Here is a 22,817-nt window from a genome sequence, read left to right as displayed (position 1 = left end):
TTGACAGTATTAAGTAATTTAATCTCATAAATTTAGTGAATTCAACACAATAACTAAAATCGTTTAGCATCCATTCTCCTTTTGTCTCTTTTATGCACTTTCTTCATTGCAACTTTTGACATTACAAGTGCCGAAAATGCATCTAAAAGTAGTGGCATGATGTAAATATGGACAATGGGGGAACAGACGAACAAATTTGGGAGACAATCGACTCCTCTCAAATTTACAGCCCCTTTCTTTCGCCTAAAATCCTAAAAAACAGGCGTTGAAGCAAGAGGCCAATCCAATTATATATATCATGGAAGCAATATCCATTCATCGTGTAAATGAATGGAGTCCCTATGGAACAGTTGAGCTGCTGATGGTGCCCACAAACATCTGGATGCCTAAAAGACTGCACAAACCCATCCACGTTCTTTGATCCTTGCTTTGAATTAGCCAAGCAAGAACTTGAAAATGTCACTGAGTGCAACGATGCCTTCCACACGCTTGCTGCCGGCCTCCACAATAACAAGCCTTCTGACACCTGAAATGCAACATTTCAGAGGGCACTTAATTCGATGAAGAAATTTCAAGAGAACGCCGCTGCACATTGACAGAACTAAGTGCTAGCCAAAGATGGTGAAGAAGAGAGGAAAAAATCAATGCCAGCCCTGATACACTGATTTATGCATATGCAAGGTTCTCACACCCAGCAAACTCAACAAAATATGATTTATGCAAATTCAGATTCTATATGATGCTCGAGTGAATCAACTTTAAAGTGACTGTTTGCATGCCAGGTAATCCCACCAGGATGACTCTGACTATTGTCTTCGAAATATGACATTTAACTCGAGGAAAATTTCTCTGAAGGTTGGGACACTGTCAGGAATTCATTCGTCTGACTTACAGAGGAAATGCAAACCTGCATGATTGTATCCATTTTGTTTTGGGGACAGCATTATGTTGTCGTTATGAATTTAGAAAGCATGCGCTATTAAATAACATGCAGTACATAACAGGAACAAAGGTGATGTTCAAGGTCTATAGAAGAGCATGCACAAGAAAAGCAAGAGCTTCTTTCAGAATTTTCATAAAAACTCCCAACAATATTCGTAATCTCTAACTTAAACTAAAAGAGGACATGCTTCACATAAAAAAATTGGCAACAAAACAACCTTTACCTGGATTCGCCAATCGCTCCATCACTTTATGCAGCGAATCAGATCGTAAACACATCTGACATCTTTGACTTCTCAGCTCATAAGGGGAGTACAAGTCTTGTCCCAACCGCAATGCCTAGAGAGAGAGGGATGCAAAATATAAAAAACTATGTAACAATGATTGATGCAGCAGACACAATTGGTTAGAATTAAGGCTCGGCTGAGTTGAAATTTAAAAGAACCATCACTAGGACGAAAGAAAAGAAGCTAGCAGAAATAGATTGTATATTCAAAGTCAAGAAACAGGGAATACAGCTTTGTTGTCAAATGTTATATCATTGAACCTGGTAATTGAAACCCAACAGCTGGAATGCAGGAGCTTTCTGATGAAATTTGCTGCTCATAAGGTTAACTTCAGAGAGATCAATTAAATTCCAGGGCTGTTGGTACACTAACTAATGCATACTTTCGAATGCAATTTCCTTTGCTCAAACTTGTAAAATTTTGTCAATGAGCATACGGTAGCAAGCAATCTACCTCCCTCCTTAACTCATCCACAACTGACCACCCAAATCCAAAGAAACCTAACGGGTATAGGCTGCAGGTCACCACTTCACCACCATTCCAGGTTAGTGGACAAGTCATATATATATATATATGTATGTATGTATGTATGTATGTATGTATTTTGACCCCCTTAATTATCAGCTTAAGCTTTTGGGAGTGATAGCAGTGTACATGGTTCATGCAAGGTCCTTGGTTCTATTCTTGGTGACCTGCATTCTGTTCTATCAGATTCTATTTCAATGTTTATTTATCTTTACATCCAACATGTGCAAAGCCCAATTTGGCTCACTGCTAATGGGTGGGCTGCAAGTGAGGGGGGAGCATGATATGCAGTGTCAGAATCATTCCTATCAACTTAAGCTTTGGACTAATTAATCAAACTCCCACCAATTAGGCCAGCTTGGGTCAAGTAACTGCACTTAGAATGTCTCCCACAAGAGCACAGCCATACACAACCGTTAGTTCCACTTCCCTCACAACCCCAATGGTTCCCTCACGGCCCGAACCCCACCACCCCCCCCCCCCCCCCCCCACCAAAACCAAAAAAAAAAGAAAGAACAATAACACCATCAATTGCCTGCTATCTTGTCCAACGCCCCTCCTACCTTTACACCTCCAGGATGCCAAACTCCTCTCCGTCCCACCAACTGAACCCAACATGTGAACTATGGCTCTGAATAAACATGGAAATAAAATTAGGCCATGTTTGGATTCAAAACTCACCTCAACTCATCCCATCTCATCATTACAACTTTTCTAAATTTTCACACAAAATATAATAAACAATTCAACTTTTTCAAATACCAAAACAATAATAATATTAAAAAATAATATTCTACAATATTTTATTCTACTATTCACAAACCATCTCAACTTATCTCTGAATTCAAACAACTCCTTACTTAGAATTGAAAGGAATGCATCAGGGATCCAACTATCTTATACCTCTATAAACCCCTAAACCTGGAGCTAAATATCATTCTCATACTAAACCTAGCCTCTAAAGCTCTACATACATAAGATACGTACAAAACTCAGTTTGCCCAATAAACATTTAGCACATGTTTGGGTAATAAGATGAGATTAGAATTCTATAAATAGTAGTGAAATGACTTGTGACTAGTTGTGAAATGGTTTGAGTTAAGATGTTTTATTGGGTTTTGGAAAATGAGAGAAAAAAAGTTGAATAAAATATTATAAAGTTAAAAATTGTTTGAATATTATTTTTGTTTTGAAATTTGAAAAAATTGTATTGTTTTTTGTATTTTGTTTGGAAGTTTGGGAAAGTTGAAATGATTAGTTAATAATTAGATGAAAAATTTAAAGATTTGAAATTGAAAAGTGTTTTGTATTTGAGTGATTTTTGGGAATGAAATTATGAGAAATTTTAAGATGAGATGAGATGTTCTCAACTCATCTCATTTCCCAAACATGGCCTAACGCATCTGGAAAAATGCTACTGCTAAACGCCAGAAGATGAAAACTGCGAATCTGGACATGATAGCATCACTAATTATTGACATGTGAAGTAATCTATCAACTCTCAAGACTGAGACTGTTGATCAGTATCACAAGTGGCTTAAGCTGAACTACAACATTTTCAATACAAGTACCAATGAAAAACACTTTTTCTTCACACAAAATATGTACACGACAGTTGATTGGTTAACTAGAACAAGTTACGGCCTTTACCTGATGAATTGTCATCTCATCAAGATTAATATGTGTATAAGCTCTGTCTTTAGCCAAAGCTGTTATATCACTGTCAAAACATACATAAATAAGGAAAAATGTCCCTAGCAGACAATGAAAAGATAGCTAAGAATCATTTCTATGCACCTTATAAGTATATAATATACAAAAATATAATGAGAGTAATAAATAACACTAACCTGCGGCAATATATATCAACTAATGAGTCATTATCATCAACTATTGGTATTGAACTGACTTGAGCTGCAAAAGCAAGGGATACATAAAAATTACAGAGCATGCAAAAAGTATAATTTTGCAAATATATGGCTACAAGAACGAAAGGCACAACTGCTTTCAACTAGTCATGTCTCTTGGTGGTATCATATAAAAGACTTGTAATGAATAGCCACCTTCCAAAGGATTGAGCTATTTTAAGGAATGAAGATGTCTGTGTCTCATTGTGCAGCCCATACACACAATGAGTCTCAAATGGACCAAAAGAAAGGCAGCTACCAAAACGTATGGTCATGATTCAATCATATTTTCATTTATCCAAATATACTTATAGATAAGCTAGACAGATATAACGTGACAAAGCTGTCCTATATCTATTTTTGTAATGGTAAATTTGCAGTAGAAAATTACAAATAAAACTCTTCTTCACCATCAATCTCGACGAATTATGCTAATTATTCTCCATAGAGTCCATATATCATTACAATCACTCTACCCTCTCTAAACCCAAATAAAGCATACTTAAGGCCATCTCCTTTAATAGTGTGCAAGAAAACCACCAATAGTAATAACACGACTGCTGCATGTGAAACCTCACACGAAAGACATATTGCAACAAGTGCAGTAGATATGTGCCCAATGGGCAAGGCAGAATCATAGTAAAAAAACCCCATTCAACTGTGAACTGTACATAATGCAATTAATTATTCCTCCAACATATATTTTCTTTCCAAAAATTTCAAGAACACAAACGTGCGGTATATTTTTCTTTCCAAAATAACACACATATACTAGATATGTTGAATATGGACAAACACACAAACGAACACATATACAAGCTAAATTTAAGGCCAAGAATTGAATAGGCAGTGAATTGATACGTTGTAGACTCTCCCCAACCTCACTCTTCAACCCCCTCTCCTTTTCCCTCTGTCATGATGTAAGCAAGAATCAAACCTTGAACTAACAGACTTAGTGCTGAACTGAGAGAAGCACTAGGTCTCAACATTGCTAACGGCCGCCGATTTGTTTCTCCAATTTGTGGAGCCCATGTACCCAAAGGAATTGCACAAATTGGCAGTTGGAGTATGGGTAATGAACTCGCACAATGTCTAAAATATCGACAAATACCTGAAAATTAACATCCAGAGGTTTAATATCTATAGACTACCAGTTAGCCAGATAGCTTTACAAAATCTTCTTCTTCTTCTTCTTCTTCTTTACATATAAGTAGCTTTACAAAATCATCTATTGTCATTTAGAAGCAAGTTGAAAAGCTTACATTTTAGAATTCCAGAAAGTGAAGCAAGATGCAATAACTGTGGAAATGATCCATCTTCAGAAGATGAATGGATAATAGGAACAGTGGCCACCTCATTTTGCAGAATCTTGAGAGCAACATCTTTCAAATTATCATATGGACCAGCCTGCAATCAACAGAAATTGAGGCCAACGGACAGCAGTCATATGTTAAAAAAAATAGAAATCGTAAGCTCTTGCAGCATGCCAGAGATTCCAACGTCTCAGATGCTATTCTTACATGGATAAGACGTCTCGGAAATGCTCTCCCATGAAAATCATTTTGTCTGTTCAGATACGCTTTTCCCTCTTTCCAAGCAGATATAGTATGTGTTTCAAGCTCTTCTTCTGTCAGATTTGATGCATGACTCCCAAGCTAAAAATAACAGTTAAATGCTAAACAACGTTATCAACTATTTACTCATGCAAACGCATGCTTTCACAAGTATATGTTTGGATGGATTTTTTTTGTAAGTGTAAGTTTGACTGAACTTTATAACAAACACTTTTTTTCTACTAAGTTGAATTTTTTTATTTGATCGTAAATAATAATTTTACTGATGGAAACACAAGCAAGATTCTGCTTTCTGCTAAGTTGAACTTTACAAGAAACACATAAACAATACGTTCTCAGATAGCACAAATTCCTTAAACAATATGTACATACTACAAACATTACTGGCACCAAAAAACAGCAAAAGTTCAATATTCTTAATGCTACACATTTGGCCATAAATAAATAGAGGAAATCATTTGTTTACCTCCAAATGTCCATACTAAGACCTTAGGAGCCTTCTAATATTTCAAAATTTTCCTCATACTAATGAAGAAAACCCAAGGAGCAACACCAAAAGTAAAAATTCTCCAAATGACCATCGATGCATTAAACACTACCTGCTAGGTGTGTACCAAAACATTTCAGAGAAAATATCTCATAATATGTCAAAACTAAGGGGATGCTTGAGGAATAAGATGAGATGAGAAATTTGTGACTAGTAGTGAAATGGCTTGTGAATAGTAGTGAAATGATTTAAGTAATGATGTGTTTTATTGGGTTTTGGGAAGTGAGAGATAAAAAGTTGAATAAAAATATTTTTTTTTATAGTTAATAAGAATTTTATTACCAAGAATAGGCACAGCCCAAGTACACAGGATGTATACAAAGGAAATACCTACTACACTCTAGAAAGTAGGAAACTAAGAAAGAAACAGATTCAGTACATTATCATCATTCCTTACAAAGATCTTAGCCCACAAACTCAAAGTAGAAAAGAAAAAATTTCGAAGATCTTCAAAAGAACGCTCTGTCTTCAAAACATCTCTCATTCCTTTCCAGCCATAAACACCACATTAAACACAAAGGAATCATTCTCCATCTGGCAGCAACACATTTCCTTGCCTCAAAACCACACCACCAAGCAAGAAGATCCACAACTTCCTTAGGCATCACCCAATATAAACCTGTCTGACCAATAACCTCATTCCACAAAGACTTTGCCACCTCACAATGTAAAAAAAGATGATTTACAGATTCACCATCCTTCTTGCATATGACACACCAATCAGCTATACACAAACCACTTTTTCTAAGGTTATCCGTGGTCAATACTTTCCCTAGAGCAACCACCCAACTGAAGAACACCACCTTAGTAGGTACCTTCACCCTCCAAATGCTTTTCCAGGGGAATACAGCCAAAATGACAATTAAGCACCTTATAAAAAGAACTGGCTGAAAACTGAAATTTCCAGAATTTCCAGCATGATCCCACAATAGCCTATCCTCTCTTCCCTGCATCACTTTGAATAATAAATTCTTCCCAAAAAATCCAAAACAACATTCACTTCCCAGACATTTGCATCTCTAATAAAGTCAACATTCCATAGAATATTATTATCCGTACATTGAAGATAATCTGCCACGGAAACATTTTGATCCCTTGCAATCCTGTAAAGAGATGGAAAATCTTATTTAAGAGCTGATTCCCCACACCAAATGCCATGCCAAACGAGAATAATCTTCCCTTCCCCCACATTAAATTTAATATGTTTAGAAAACTCCCCCCAACCTTTCCTAATAAACTTCCATAAACTCACCCCATATGCTTCTCTAACTTCATTAGAACACCAACCCCCCCACCCACTCCCATATTTAACAGCAACAACATTCTTCCATAAAGCATCTCTCTCTTTGTGATATCTCCAAAGCCATTTTCCAAGGAGTGCTTTATTAAACAACCCCAAATTTCTCACCCCAAATCCTCCACAAGAAACCGGTTGACAAACCTTGTTCCAACTAACCAAATGAAACTTATTTTCCTCTTCTATTCCTCCCCATAAGAAATTACGATAAATTTTCTCAATTCTTCTAGCAACCCCAGCCAGCAAAGGGAAAAGTGAAAGAAAATACGTAAGAAGATTAGACAACGTCCTCTTTATCAAAGTAATTCTTCCCCCTTTAGACAAATATAACTTTTTCTATCCAGTCAACCTTCTCTCAATCTTCTCAATCACCCCATCCCATATCAAAACAGATTTGTAAGGAGCCCCCAAGGGAAGACCAAGATACTTCAATGGCAGTGAAGCATTCTTACACTCCAAAATATTAGCCAAATCTGAAATATTACCTACAGCACCAAATACAATTTTAGACTTGTTTAGGTTAATCCTGAAACCCAAGACAGCTTCAAAACATAACAACAATGCTCTCAAAGATTGAATATGTTCTTGGTTGGGCTCATTGAAAATCAAAGTGTCATAGGCAAAAAGAAGATGAGATAATTTCATGCTATTCCATTCTTCATTGCCCACCTCAAAACCCGACCAGTACCTTCCTTCTACTGCCGCTTCCAACATTCTACTCAATGCATCCATGACAAGGATAAAAAGAAAAGGAGATAGTGGATCTCCTTGTCTCAAACCACATGAACTATTAAAAAATCCAACCGGAGTGCCATTCACCAAAATGGAAAATCTCAACGTCGAAATACAATGTTTGATCCACATACACCATTTCTCTCCAAAACAATATCTCCCAAGCAAATACAATACAAAACCCCAACTGACATGGTCATAAGCTTTTTCCATGTCCAATTTAATCAAAATTCCAGATTCATTTGATTTAATTCTGCTGTCTACATCCTCATTAGCAACTAAAACTGAGTCAAGAATTTGTTTCCCTCTTACAATTTGATTGGGCTTATTCCTTCTGTTGGTAGTGATTCATCAATGGCTTTTCCTTCTTGAGGGGATTAGTGTATTCTCTGAATCATTAGGTTTGTATTGTCTGTGGGTTGGTTTAGATGGGGTTGTGCAAGGAGGTATTCATTGATCAGAAGTTGTTTGAGTTTAGAAAGGAGAATGCAAGGTGGTGGAGGATTATAGAAAGTAGTCATCTTGGTATGAAATATATTTCAGTGGATTGGGAAACTCTGGGTTGGCTGGGTTCTATGGTGAAGGAGTGTGCAGTAACATTGGGTACTCAGGAGTTTCTGCGAACTCATAGAAAAGGGGACACTGTGATAATAGTGAGGAAGGGACGTAACTTTAATGGTAGTTTTATCTCCATCTCAGAATTTGGTCGTGATAAGAGGAGAGGATTGCTTGTGATTCCGGAAGGAAGGAAGGGGGAGGGATGGAAGAAGCTTGCTGATATTTTAATGGAGATGGCTGATATCCAGATAGTTGCTGCAAAGAAGAACAAAGGTGAGGGAGGTGCTCCATCATCGTGGGCAGGAGGTGCAAGGTCGTACAGTGAGGTGCTGAAGAAGGTACCGTATCGTGCTGCATTAGACGTGGTGTCAGGTGTAACCATCTCTGAGGAAGCAGCGGCATGGTGTAGCAGAAAGCAGATTGGCGGGGCTAAATGAGGAAAGCATTTTGAAGATGTTAGCTGGATTGGAGGAGAAGATCGACATTGTGTTAGATGAAATAAATTATCTAAAACGATGCGTTAAAGGTAAGGAGGTGGTGGGCCGAAATGGTGGGCTTGGTATGGGTCTGGGCAGAGCGATGGGCTTGGGCAAGGGTCAGGCATCAGGCCCTGTGAAGGCCTGGAGGGCAGTGGAGACAGTTGGGTCGGGGAAGGTCCTCGGACCCGAGATATCAGACCAGGGACAGCGGGTGGCGCCGATAAGTTCATTACCGGCAATCTTGCCGGCACAGAAGCTGCCAACAACCTCGGTCGAACCCTCTGGTGAGACGGAAAAGGAGATCCGACTCGGATCCGAGATGTTGGACCAGGGTCATGTTGCTCCTGTGGCGCCGATAAGTGCATTATTGGCAACCCTGCCGGCACAGAAGTTGCCGACACCCTCGGTCGACCACTCAGGTGAAACGGTAAAGGAGTTCCGACGGGAAGAGGTAGAGGAGGGGGAGTTTCTGGCTTTGACTTCCGCGTCTGTGGAGAATGGACTATCGAAACTGTGCGTGGTGGACGAAGTCCCAGAAGTGGTGCACGAGCAGTCTGGCTTGAGGGATAGAGAGATGTCTCTTTGCGGTGAGGTGTTTTCGCGGGACAGTGATGTGGTTCAGAGTGGTCTTTCACTTTTGGTGTTGAGTAGACCTGATGAGTTATTTTCTGGGGATGATTCTCCTCTTAATAATATGGTTTTAAGTGGTGAAACAAATAAGCTGGATGTTTTGGTGATTCCCAATAACAGTGTTGGGGAAGAGGGGGCTCTTACTCCTTTATGTACACTCCCTCCCAGTGATTATGGGAGTTGTTCGACGAATTGGATTTTTAAAAAGGTAGAGGAGTTACAAAAAATTTTTGGGGTCTCTTTTGGAGGTTATGAGGAACAATTTATGGCCCTTCTTGTGGCTATTGAAGCTAGCCGTTCGAAATCAGCTTCAAAACAAGATAGGAAACTTAAACGCTTAACATGCTCCATCAATTATGATGTCAAGGAGGGGAGTAGTGGAAGGGTTAGATCAAAAGGGAGGGGTAAGTTAAGTTTTAATGAAGCCTAAGATCGTTTCTTGGAATGTAAGGGGTCTCAATGATAGGGACAAACGCATTCGGATCAAAGCGCTATTGAGATCATGGAAGGGAGATGTGATATGCTTGCAAGAAACAAAGTTGGGTTTTATTGATAGAAGTTTTGTGCGTAGTATTTGGGGATGTTCTTATATGGGTTGGTCCTATTTGGCCTCTCAGGGAGCATCAGGTGAAGTATTATTAATGTGGGATAAAAGAGTGGTTGAGGCGATTGAGGAGTGTGTTGGAGAGTTTTCGGTTTCGGTGTTATTCAAAAATGTGAGCGATGGGTGGATTTGGGCTTTTGCAGGGTCTTATGGTCCTAACATAGATAGAGATAGACGACGGTTGTGGGAGGAGTTGGCGGGAATACACTCTTTATGGGATGTGCCGTGGTGTATGGGGGGTGATTTTAACATTACTCGTTTTCCTAGTGAACGATCGGGGCATCATCGACACACTTTGGCCATGGCGGAATTCTCTGAGTTCATCTTTGATATGGATCTTATGGACCTCCCTTTGGTGGGTGGTGAGTATACTTGGTCTAATGGCCGTGCTTGGTCGAAATTGGATCGATTTCTTGTCTCACCGTTATGGGAAGCCCACTATCCAGAAGTTAGTCAGAAAAGGTTAGCTAGAGTCAGCTCAGACCATTTTCCCATCCTCTTAGATTGTGGTAGCATTCAAGGGGGTCGCCGGTATTTCAAGTTTGAAAATATGTGGCTTAAGGTGGACGGGTTTGTAGAGATGGTGAGAACTTGGTGGACTTCGTACCAGTTTAGTGGCACTCCGAGTTTTATTCTTGCAGGTAAGATGAAGGCTCTAAAGCAAGACCTGAAGAAATGGAACTTGGAAGTTTTTGGTCACATTGACAATCAAAAGTCTATTTTGATGGAGGAGTTGCAGGAGTTGGAGGGTAAGGAATTATTGGGAAGGGCTTCGGAGGAGGAGTTAGAAGAGACTTCATGGCGTCAAAAATCCAGAGCCCTCTGGTTGAAAGAGGGTGATAGGTGTACGAAGTTTTTTCACAAAATGGCTAATTCTCATCAACGTAATAATGCGATTGAGTTATTACATTCAGGTACACAGGTGCTATCTTCTTCGGCTGATCTAGAAAGTCATATTGCACATTATTATGAGACTCTGCTTACTGAACCAGTAACTTGGAGGCCGAAGCTTGATGACTTACCGTTTGAGGCAATTGATCCGCAGCTTGTGAGTGTATTGGAGAGACCTTTTGTGGAAGATGAGATTTTCAAGGTCATATCTGGTATGGCTAAGGACAAAGCGCCGGGTCCGGATGGTTTCTCAATGGGTTTCTTTCAAACTTGTTGGGATGTGGTGAAAGGTGATGTCTTGCGGGTGTTCAGTGAATTTCATGCTTATCAAAAGCTTGAAAAATCACTTAATGCGACTTTTATTGCACTCATTCCAAAGAAATATGGGGTGTCGAATATTGTGGATTTTCGTCCAATAAGTTTGATTAGCAGTGTCTATAAGATTATTTCAAAGGTCCTTGCTAATCGGCTTAGTCTAGTGCTGGAAAATATTATTTCCAAGCCTCAAAATGCTTTTATTCATGGGAGATATATACTTGATTCGGTACTCATTGCAAATGAGTGTTTGGATGCTAGATTGACGGAGGGAAGTCCAGGTATTCTTTGCAAGCTAGATATGGAAAAGGCTTATGACCATGTGAACTGGGATTTCCTTTTGTATTTATTGAAGAGGTGTGGTTTCGGAGATAGGTGGATTTCTTGGATGCGTTTTTGCATTTCAACGGCCCGGTTTTCAGTGTTAGTTAATGGCACTCCTGCAGGTTTTTTTCATAGTTCGAGGGGTTTGCGACAGGGTGATCCATTATCTCCCTTTCTTTTTGTCATAGTTATGGAGGCATTGAGCAAGATGTTGCAGGCTACTGTTAGTGGGGGTTTTTTATCTGGTTTTCAGGTGGGACATAGCTATGGTAGCTCTTGTATCATTTCACATCTTCTTTTTGCAGACGACACTCTGTTGTTTTGTGAAGCGGATAGGAGTCAGGTCCAAACTTTGCGTGCATTATTACTTTGTTTTGAAGCAGTATCAGGGCTTAAGGTGAACCTTGACAAGTCTGAGTTGGTTCCGGTGGGTGTGGTCCCTAATATACGCAATCTAGCAAGTCTTCTGGGTTGCAGGGTGTCCTCGTTCCCAATGAAATATATGGGTCTTCCGTTAGGTGCTACTTTCAAAAGTAGAGCTATATGGGATGGGGTGGTAGAAAAGATAGAGAAAAGGTTGGCTGGATGGAAAAGGGTGTATCTATCGAAAGGAGGTCATCTCACTCTTATCAAGAGTACCCTTACAAACCTCCCCACTTATTTTTTATCCCTTTTTCCTATGCCTGCAGGGGTGGTGAATAGAATTGAGAAACTCTTCAAGGCATTTCTTTGGGGAGGCTTAGGGGAGGAGAAGAAAGTTCATTTGGTTAATTGGAAGACAGTATGTTCTCCAGTTGAGTATGGGGGGTTGAGTGTGTGTAACTTGAGAACTTTTAATAAAGTGTTGTTGGGGAAATGGCTTTGGAGATATCATATGGAAGAGGGTTCTTTGTGGAGGGAAATAATAGATGCAAAATATGGGGTTGATTGGGGTGGTTGGTGTTCTAAAGAAGTGAGAGGGGGGCATGGAGTGGGGCTATGGAAGTTTATAAGGAAGGGGTGGATTATTTTAGTAAATCATATTCGTTTTGTCGCAGGTGAGGGTGACCGAATCAGTTTTTGGCAGGATGTGTGGTGTGGAGATCATGCATTGGAAAGGGTGTTTCCAGCTTTATATCGTATTGCAGTTAACAAGGACGTTTCTGTGGCGGAAGTGCGATTATTTGCTCATGGTTCGCATCAGTGGAATATTCTGTTTAATAGAGATATTCATGATTGGGAATTATCTATGGTTTCAGATTTTTTCAGCTTGCTACATTCTTTAGGGTCTACTATGGCGCAACAAGACAGCTTGAAATGGAGGTTCCAGGATCATAAGAAATTCTCAGTAAAAGCGTATTATAAAATTTTGATTTCACAGGATCACACCTCATTCCCTTGGAGGAACATTTGGAGGTCTCGAGTGCCCTCTAGAGTTGCTTTCTTTGTTTGGAATGCCGCCCTTGGGAAGATCTTAACCACGGATAATTTGAGGAAGAGAGGATACGTTGTACTGGATTGGTGTTACATGTGTAGAAAGAGTGGAGAATCGGTAGATCATCTTTTACTACATTGTGATGTAGCAAGAGGGTTGTGGGATGAGATTTTTCGACAGGTCGGTGTGGCTTGGATAATGCCTAGGAGAGTGGTGGAGCTGATGGGTTGTTGGAGGAAATTGCAGGGCAGTCATCAAGTGGCAGCAGTTTGGAGAATGATTCCGTTGTGTATCATGTGGTGTATTTGGACGGAAAGGAATATGCGATGCTTCGAAGACAAGGAAAGAACAATGATGGAGCTGAAGAATTATTTTCTACACACTTTATTGCTTTGGTTTTCAGCTATTGTATTAAATGGGGATGATATACATGAATTCCTATCTTTAGTTTAACGCTCTTAGAATGTATCTAGGTGTTCAACTGTATACTTCCTGTGTACTAGGTATATGCCTATTTCATTCACATCAATAAAGTTTATATCTTACTTATCAAAAAAAAAAAAAAAAAAAAACAAAGGCATTTTGAGATTTCGATATAATATTTCCCAACACCACACTCATACGATTAGCTAACACCTTATAGATTATCTTGTATACCCCATTCACCAAACTAATAGGCTGGAAATCCCGCATCTCCACAGCCCCTACCTTTTTGGGAATAAGTGCTATAAATGTAGCATTAAAACTTTTCTCAAATTTCATAAATGTATAAAATTCATGAAAAACCTTCATAATATCATCCCGCACTGCATCCCAACAAAATTGAAAGAAAGCCATTAAGAAACCATCCGGACCCGGAGCCTTATCCCTTGCCATTCCTCTAACCACATCAAGAACTTCATCCTCTTCAAAAGCTCTCTCCAAATATTCAGCACTTGCCTGATCAATGGAGTCAAAAAACAGTCCATCAAGCTTTGGTCTCCATGAGTATTCTTTGTTGAACAACTTCTAGTAGAAATTGACAATGTCATCCTTAATGACCTCTTGATCTGAAATGATGTTTTCACCATCATGAAGAACCTCAATAACATTATTTCTTCAATGAAAGTTCGCCATACGGTGAAAAAAATTCATGCAATTGTCAACTTCCTTCAGCCAAAGGACCCGGGATTTCTGTCTCCAAGAGATTTCATCCATAAAAGTGATCTTCTCTAAATCATCCACCACCACTTTTTTTCTCCCCAATTCCTCACCAGATAAGTCCCCCAGCTCCCTTTCCTCCAAACTCTGCAACTGCTGCATCAAAAGTTTCCTTTTATTTTCCGTGTTCCCAAACTCCTCAACATTCCACTTCTTCAAATCTTTTTTTAATGCTTTAAGTTTACCAGCCAGTACAAAGCTCGAAGTACCAGAAAAAGAGTACGAAGACCACCACAATCTCACCCTATCCACAAAACCCTCAGCCTCCAACCACATATTTTCAATTTTAAAATACCTTAGTCCTCTAAAAGTGCCCCCACTCTCCAACATAATAGGATAATGGTCAAAACACATCCTCGGTAACCTTTTCTGCCTCAAATCAGGAAAACGAACCTCCCAAAAAGATGAAACCAGAAATCTGTCCAGCCTAGACCATGCCCTTCCATTGGACCACGAAAAATCCCCATCAACCATCGGAAGATCGATCAAACCAATCTCAAAAATCAGATCTGAAAAAGCATTCATGGCATGAGAGAAATAATTATCCCCCACTCGCTCGCTAGGGAACCGAGTAATGTTAAAATCCCCTCCAAAACATCAAGGAACCTCCCAATAGCAGTAAACACCCGCCATTTCATCCCATAGAATACTCCTACTATTATCCACGTTGGGACCATAAATCCCCGCAAAAGCCCATTCAAATCCATCATCCACACTTTTGAATCGGCAAGCAACCATAAACTCTCCCACATAATGATCTACCATCTCCACTAACCTCCTATCCCACATAATAATAATACCACCCGAAGCCCCTTTCGAAACTAATTCAATCCATCCCACACATTGACAGCTCCATAAACTGTTCACAATTTTTAGAATGTAGTTAAAATTCTAAAGTTAAAATATTGTTAGAATATAATTTTTTTAATATTATATTTGTTTTGGGATTTTTTTTTATCGGTAATCAAGGTATTTTATTCATGAGTAGGCAAAGCCCAAGTATATAGGGAGTATACATGAGAAATACCTAACTAGAGTTTACAACTGATAGTAAAAAATCATGGACATTTAGTTCGTTACAAACAATGGCCCCCACCTATGAGAACAATGTTTTAAAGAAAAAAACTTTCCGCTCCTCCATTGTCTTCTCACGGTTTTCGAAACTTCTATCATTTCATTCCCGCCATATACACCAACACATGCCGAGGGGGACCATTTTCCAGACTGCTGCGACCTGTGAATTACCTCGGAGACCTCTCTAGCTAGCTAGAAAATCCACCAAACTAAAAGGCATGACCCATGATAAACCGAGTTCTGTGAATTTTTTTTTGGGATTTGAAAAAATTGAATTGTTTTTTGTGTTTTGTTTAGAAGTTTAGAAAAGTAGTAATGACTAGGTAATGATTAGATGAAAAAGTTACTTATAAAAAAAATGATTAGATGAAAAAGTTGAATATTTGAAATTGAAAAGTGTTTGTGGTTTGAGTGATATTTGGGAATGCGATGAGATGAGATAAGATGAGATGAGATGGGATGGGATGAGATGAAACCTCTTCCGAACAACCCCTAATTCTATCACCAAAGTAAAGCATAGTGATATCTAAAGGGCATCTCTTCCCTAATGCATTGTCCCTAAACATAGCAGATTGGTAGCTTCAAGAACAATGAAGGTAGATATTTTTAGTGATAAAAGCTATCAACAATTTATAAGAAAAAAATAACTATTACAAGATTTTTTCACTAAAAATAAAAAAACACACCAGAGAAAATTGTTCATAATTCCCGACACGCACATACCTCTCTTAATATCAAAATAAAATCCAATGCACTAAGAACTCCAACAAACTGGCCCTTGCCGAAATCGCAAAGAGGAGCCATCGGGATCCCCTGGAATTAGCTTGATTTAGAAGGTGCACATGCAAGGTCATTTAAAAAAAATCAAATATGCAAGAATATAAAAAACAAGAGAGATTGTAAAGCAGGAAGCTAAGGACTAGGTGAATTCCCTACAATGACAGCTTTAGGGATTGGCTGGAACAATTAACTCGAGAAACAGTAGATTATTTGTACAAGATTGCATAAAGGGTGAAACGTAAAGCCCACAGGCCCCAAAAAGAATCACTAGGGCATTTCATTGCTCTTTTAATCATTAAGGAATTAAAATGTCCAAAAACATAAGAGAAACAACAAGACAGTGACCAGCTTTTCAGGACTTTAGCACCTCCAGAATGCTGAATTGAAACGACCATGTATTCATTCTAGACATATCGACATTTCTCTACCATATATGAGATAAACAATGCACATCGAAGTGAATAGAAACTTTGAATCCTTCTTTTACCCTATTAATACAACACATTTTCTTTTTTGATGAGGTGGAACCTCACCAAGGCAGGGCCCTTTGAAACTTGCCACTAGGGAGTAAGCCCTGTACAGATCCTACCCATCACAATCATGTATCAGTTAATCCAGAGGAACTCCGAGTGCATATTCAAACCCATGATGTCTGAATCTACAATTCATCCCAAGCCTGTCCTTCAACCACTAGACTGCACTCTAACAAGTAATACAACACAATTTTATCCAGAGAAAACATGTCAAACATGCAAAATGTACTTAATTCTAGCCTCAGCATAAATAAAATAGATAGATACCTGCTCATGCAATATATGAAATGCTTGCTTCACAGGTAAATCAACATCGAAGGCAAAAACCTGTAAACAAGATGTTTTTAGATTATAATGCTAGGAACCAATTCACATCACCATTAGATAGACAGTAAATCGTAGGTCTTAAATGAAGGCAAATGGTAGCGCATCCAAACCTTGCCTGACTCAGGAAGTAACTCGTAGACAGTATGAGTAGACAAAAATGAAGAAACACGTTGACGTGAGCCCTGTAAATCAGCATCTGATATACTAGGCACCATCTCAGTCTGCGGACCATCTGTAACTCGGGCCTGCATTGTAACGGTTCGCTTATATGGCGCGTTAAGTATAAAAAAGTAACAAATAAGTAGTAAGATGCAACTGAACTCCAATAGTATAATGTTTACTCATGTCGCATAGGATATTAAAAGTAGACAATCAAAAAATGATTAACTAGGAAACATACACTTGTACCTGAACAACACAAATAATTCTCATGATTGACTGAAAAAAGCTTGTTTGTAGGTTTCAATGAAATGAATGCATGCACAGATTCTTTGAGAATTAGAAATACTAAACTTCATAATAATTCCTCAAGTGAAGCCCATTCCAGGCTCATAGATATTGCTAAGACTTTTTACCTCACTAGAATGATAACAACTATCCTGGTTACCACTATTTCAAATAAACGCAACAACCAACTCACCATACGCCGAAAGGCTTCATTATCAACATCCATGTAATCCGTAGCCGAAATCACTGTATTCACCATACCATATTCGCTACTCTCATAAGGTAGGGACTCATCATATCGCCATTGACCATCAACATAAAACTTGAACTGCATGTTAGGTAATCCACACATAAGCACATCCATACATCTCCAAAAATAAAGGTAAAACATCTTCAGCATACTAAGCATGATATACTTATGGTAGCATATTCTGTTCAAATTACAAGAATTTAGAAGACCGCATTTATTTCAACAGATTCAAGCACTTTAGGCCAACATATATTTTTTAATGATGTAAAACCTCACCAAGGTAAGGCCATTCAGACCAACCCTAGGAGAGTAAACCTTGAATAAACAACTCCACCCACCAGAACTGTGTATCAGGCATTCCAAGGGAACTCCTAGTGCAGAATCAGTATTAATAAGAGCCATTTGAGAAATTGATTTGAAGATAATAAAAGGAACTACTCTAATGAATAGTGCAGCTAACTTGTTTTTTTATTAAGTTTCAAGCCACTAAATAAACACCACTCCACCTTATAACTATGATTGGTAGACTGCTCTCTTATTTTGCACCTTTAAAAACAATCTTGACTCCCAAGAAATCTGTTCTGCTTCTTTTTTATGGATGTTCCACAACTTATCCTCCATAAGATCTAAAAGGTAACTCTGCATAAAGTTTCAATGCTCCTTTTATAATTACACTAAATCCACATGCATATGTATATATAAAACCATACTTATTAAAAAAGCATCACGGGTATGCAACCCAAGTACTCATTTTAGGTTGAGTACATAATCTATCAATCGTTGGGTTTTACACCATTATCTCTTTAGTCGTTGCATACCCAAGTACTCATACCCAAGTCAAATGAGTACTTGGGTATGCAACCCAAGTACTCATTTTAGGTTGAGTACATAATCTATCAATCCTTGGGTTTTACACCATTATCTCTTTAGTCGTTGGGTTTTTTAATTTAATCATTTTTAATTTTTAATCCTCGAACATGCAATTTTTTTCAATTTAGGCCCCCCACTGGATTTCTATTAGATTTTCTAGCAGAAACATGGCATGTCATGTAGCTAAAATTTAAACCATTTAAAATCGTAAAACAATTAAACCAAGATCAAGGAGCATATTTGTCTCTTTCATGAGTAACTCCTTACGGAGATGCTTGGAGGCCAAGTCTTGAAGGGTTAGCTTCCGATACCATTGACTCTTTGAGTGCTACATGGCTTGAACGATGTAATGTTAGTTTCCTTAGAGCTGCTCATGATTGGGAAATAGGAGTTATTTCTGATTTTTTCAGTTTATTGTATACTTCATATATTGATAGTAATGGAGTGGACAGGATGCTACGGATGAATACTAGGAGTATGAAGTTTACTGTGCGATCATTGTACAAGGCTTTGTCATGTCAAAAGTATATATTTTGTTTCCTTGGAAGTGCATTTGGAAAAGTAAGGTGCTGCCTAAGATCGCTTGCTTTCTTTGGTTAGACTGCATCTCTTGGAAAAATATTGACTATGGACAATTTGAGAAACCGTGGACTCATCATGATGGATTGGTGGTATATGTGTAAGAAGAGTGGAAAGTCGGTAGATCATCTTTTACTTCATTGTGAGATGGCAAGGATGTTACGGGTGGAGATTTTTAACAGAACTAGTATTGCATGGGTGATGCCTAAGAGGTTGGTTGATTTGTTTGCCTGTTAGCAAAGGAGTAGGGGCAATACCCATATTGCGGATGTATGGAGAATGATTCCTTTATGTATTATGTGGTGTCTTTGGATTGAAAGGAATGGTCGAACCTTTGAAGATAAGGAACGTTCTCCAAACGAGCTTAGAAGTTTCTTCTTCCATACTTTATTTCTTTGGGTTTCAGCCTATGTTTTTAATGGACTCATAATTTCCCATCTCCTTTTTGCAGATGATACTCTTCTTTTTTGTGAGGCCGACCGTGGCCAGATTAAGCTTTAAGGGCACTTTTGTTATGCTTTGAAGCAGTGTCAGGTCTCAAGGTGAACCTTGGTAAGTCTGAGATGGTTCTGGTGGGTGTGGTGCCTAGTATCAATAGCTTGGTGAGTTTCTTGGGTTGCAAAGTGGCTTCCTTATCTATGAAATATTTAGGTCTTCCGTTGAGGGCGGCAATTAAGGCTAGAGCCATTTGGGATGGGGTTGTTGAGAAAGTAGAGAAAAGGTTGGCTGGATATATTTATCGAAAGGGGGTAGACTCACATTAATTAAGAGTACTTTATCCAACCTCCCCACTTATTTTTTTCATTATTTCCTTTGCCTTCAGCGGTGGCTAATAGGATTGAGAAGTTATTTAGAGATTTTTGGAGATTTCTTGTGGGGTGGAGTGGAGTGGGGGAGGAAACAAAGTTCCATCTTGTTAATTGGAATAAAATTTGTTCTACAATCTCTTATGGAGGCTTGGGGGTGCGCAACTTGAGGACATTTAATAAAGCCCTATTGGGAAAGTGGTTATGGAGGTACTATTTGGAGGGGGATTCGCTTTGGAAAGAGGTTATTGATCATAGATATGGAAGTGCTTGGGGCGGTTGGTGTTCTAACCCCGCGCGCGGGGGGGGGGGGGGGGGGGGGGGGGCGGCGGGCTTATTGAAATTTATTAGGAGGGGTTGAAAGAGTTTTGTCACTTATATCTGTTTTGTTGCTGGAGAGGGCTCTAGAATCAGATTTTGGCATGGCGTTTGGCGTGGAGATTGCACTCTCTATAGGGCTTTTCCAGCTCTCTATCGCATTGCTGTCAATAAAAGAAAGAACAATTCAAAGCCTATGCTTTAGCTCTTTCTAAAAGCTTAAATCCACCAATATTCTTACAAATGCTTTAAACTTCTTTAGACAACTATAGAAAGTGCAAGACACATCATTATTCACTGCAACACATATGACTCGAACCTACTTGTAAAAACTTATCATAGTTCACTGCCGCCACATATCGAATATCCTCCATTTGTCTTTTCTTCTTTAAACTTATCAAAAGTTCACTTTCATCTCGATAAAGGTTGTGACAGCCTTCACAACCTGTGCTCAAATTACATATAATGGGTTCACCCTTGGATTGGTAAACGCTCATACCGGATGAGGTGAACACCAAATATTCCACTTCCCAAATAATGGGCAATGAAACAATATTAAGACTTCAATGGTTCCCATGATACAACATTGCTAATCTTTCCATTGATCAATCCCCAGTTTATCCCCAATTTAGTTCCAAAGACTAACCTTCATAAATTTAGCAGCCTATTTTTTGTTCCCTCAATAAGTAACTGGCATCCTGAATATTCTCATTTTGAGCACAAGCATGATGAATTAAATCCTAAAGTGCTATTTTAATTAGCGCCTGAAATTTTATCTCTGTGAAGATGGTGATGCGAAAATAGTAACAATATCATAAGCACATTCTCTTATGGGCTTCTTCTCCAACTGCTTTTTTTAAGGGTCATACATGCACAAGCCTCACTTCCAAAAATTATGTAGTCCCTCCCAGTTGGGGAGACCTTAGACACACCTCCCAAGTGCAATGGACATCACCAGCCTACACTATGGGGCCTTGTTGATCACCCAGCAACCCCATTCAGGTAATTATATCTCCATCTGCCTCTGATCCCTACATAGATCTCAGTGTTCTTGGCCTCAAGCTAATCATCTTCTTCAACCTTATTGATACCTTCTTGCCTCTTGCTTCCCAAGTATACCAGTGAAGTGCATTGACACTGACCAAAATCTATGCAGCAGTTGTTTAACAGCATTCATATATGTCCGCTGTAAATAAATTCTAACTTGCTTGCATATGCTTGATAAAGAAATTTCACGTATGTACGAATACTTATTATGATAATTAAATTCATCATGCAGGTACCGTTATTAACCGGTGTTGCTTCAAAGCACCGAAATTAATTGTTCAGGCTGCTTTTATTTTAATTTCAAAACCGCCAACTGACCTGATGATATCCCGGCGTTAAGCCATATACAGTTTGAAACACATTGTCGCAACCCTCCACAGGCAACATTGGTATGAGCTGAGACCACCTTCTCCAAAACAATTTAAAAAAAAAAATCCCGTTAACTAAAACAAAATATTCTTCAGTAACTCAAAACTAATCTAAACAGCATTCTAAAAAATCAAATTAAAAGATTTCCAGATAGCAATAAAAAGTGGAAGTAGAATGGAAATTTTGAGAGAACTCACTGTGTGAAAGAGCCAAATAGATACACGCTGTTCCCCCCATGTTTCCATACGAAGCGAGATGGGACCAGCACCGTGGCCGGAACCATGGAGGCGTCCAGCACAGAGTCCATGTTCGACCCGAACATTCAACCCGCGAATATATAACTGATTTTCGAGAAATACCTTCCAAGCAAATCAACTTAATTTACACAGTCCTCTAAATGATTTATTTGCTGTATAACAAATTCAACCAAGTTTTACGTCAATTCAGACTCATCGAGCACAAAATCAATTAATCAAACCCTAGAAATCTTTTCCCCCAAAAAAAACCAACCGTGCGGACGAATCCCCTGACCCTAATGTTTTCGAGCTGTGAAAATCCACTAAACAGAGCACCAAAAGGACTTCCAGTTCCAGTCGAAAATATATGATGTCGAAGCGAGCGAGCGAGCTTGGCGACGAATTGATCGAAACCCTAAGTGAGAGCCCAAAAATTAATAATAATAATTAAAAGTGGGTGTGAAAACCGAGAGGGTGCGATACGAATCAAATCCGATTTGGCCTTTGGAGACCTAAAAGACGAAACTTGGGAATTTGGTGTTATTATAAAAAGTTCTCTCAGCCGGCCTGCGAAGTTGATGAAATTTTTATGGTTATGTTCGCACGTGCGGTTACTTAGTGGTGGCGACGGAGCAGAGAATTCTACCATTGTTGTTAACTGTGGTGGAACTGTTAACTTCTCGTGATTTTGTCTTCAACGTTGATACTCTTCTGATACATTTATTGAGACATTATAAATCATTTTTTATATCAATTATTTAACGAAAAAGTAACTAAATATGTCGTTCCAAATTATATATTAGAAATAAATATTAGTTCTCAAATAATTTATATAAAAGTAAAAGAGATTGCTATATAGAAATCTCACACTCCAGCACACCACTTAAAAATATATAATTTCTTTTACCCTCATATTTCATATTCAATTCGAGCTTATGTCTATAATTTTTCAAAA

General features: G+C 38.7%; 1 protein-coding gene and 1 non-coding gene across 4 annotated transcripts; both read right to left on the bottom strand.

Moving 5' to 3' along the window:
* On the bottom strand, positions 1-22,464 carry LOC121246725 (sucrose nonfermenting 4-like protein). 3 transcript variants are annotated; one of them, XM_041144975.1, is made up of 13 exons: positions 21,824-22,461; positions 21,576-21,663; positions 17,581-17,715; positions 17,051-17,185; positions 16,881-16,940; positions 16,024-16,113; positions 5,182-5,316; positions 4,924-5,068; positions 4,599-4,772; positions 3,605-3,668; positions 3,405-3,474; positions 1,167-1,281; positions 1-526 (listed from the first exon to the last, which is right to left on the bottom strand). In XM_041144975.1, exons 1-13 carry the CDS (start codon positions 21,946-21,948, stop codon positions 435-437), a joined length of 1,428 nt encoding a protein of 475 aa, XP_041000909.1. In that variant the 5' UTR covers positions 21,949-22,461; the 3' UTR covers positions 1-434. The 3 variants fall into 3 exon arrangements, with proteins under 3 accessions (XP_041000909.1, XP_041000910.1, XP_041000911.1); XM_041144976.1 differs by lacking the exon at positions 1-526 and adding an exon at positions 562-907 and having other exon boundaries at positions 21,824-22,462; XM_041144977.1 differs by lacking the exons at positions 1-526; positions 1,167-1,281 and adding an exon at positions 2,279-2,385 and having other exon boundaries at positions 21,824-22,464.
* LOC121247945 lies at positions 21,067-21,220 on the bottom strand. Its single transcript, XR_005937346.1, has one exon. It is a non-coding gene; the product is annotated as a U1 spliceosomal RNA (small nuclear RNA).
* Positions 22,465-22,817: the final 353 nt, after the last annotated feature.

Source organism: Juglans microcarpa x Juglans regia, chromosome 1S, assembly GCF_004785595.1.
Source record: "Juglans microcarpa x Juglans regia isolate MS1-56 chromosome 1S, Jm3101_v1.0, whole genome shotgun sequence".
Lineage (NCBI taxonomy): Eukaryota > Viridiplantae > Streptophyta > Magnoliopsida > Fagales > Juglandaceae > Juglans > Juglans microcarpa x Juglans regia.
This window is presented reverse-complemented; position numbering and strand designations above follow the sequence as displayed.

Bases quoted from the DNA above. Each gene is read 5' to 3' on its own strand.
- LOC121246725 (XM_041144975.1), bottom strand. From the start codon at position 21,948: ATGTTCGGGTCGAACATGGACTCTGTGCTGGACGCCTCCATGGTTCCG. The intron at 17,716-21,575 runs GTCAGTTGGCGG...CCTAACATGCAG, and splicing joins TAACGCCGGGATATCATCAG to TTCAAGTTTTATGTTGATGG. The intron at 3,669-4,598 runs GTTTGATTCTTG...TTGCTTTTGCAG, and splicing joins ACTAAGTCTGTTAGTTCAAG to CTCAAGTCAGTTCAATACCA.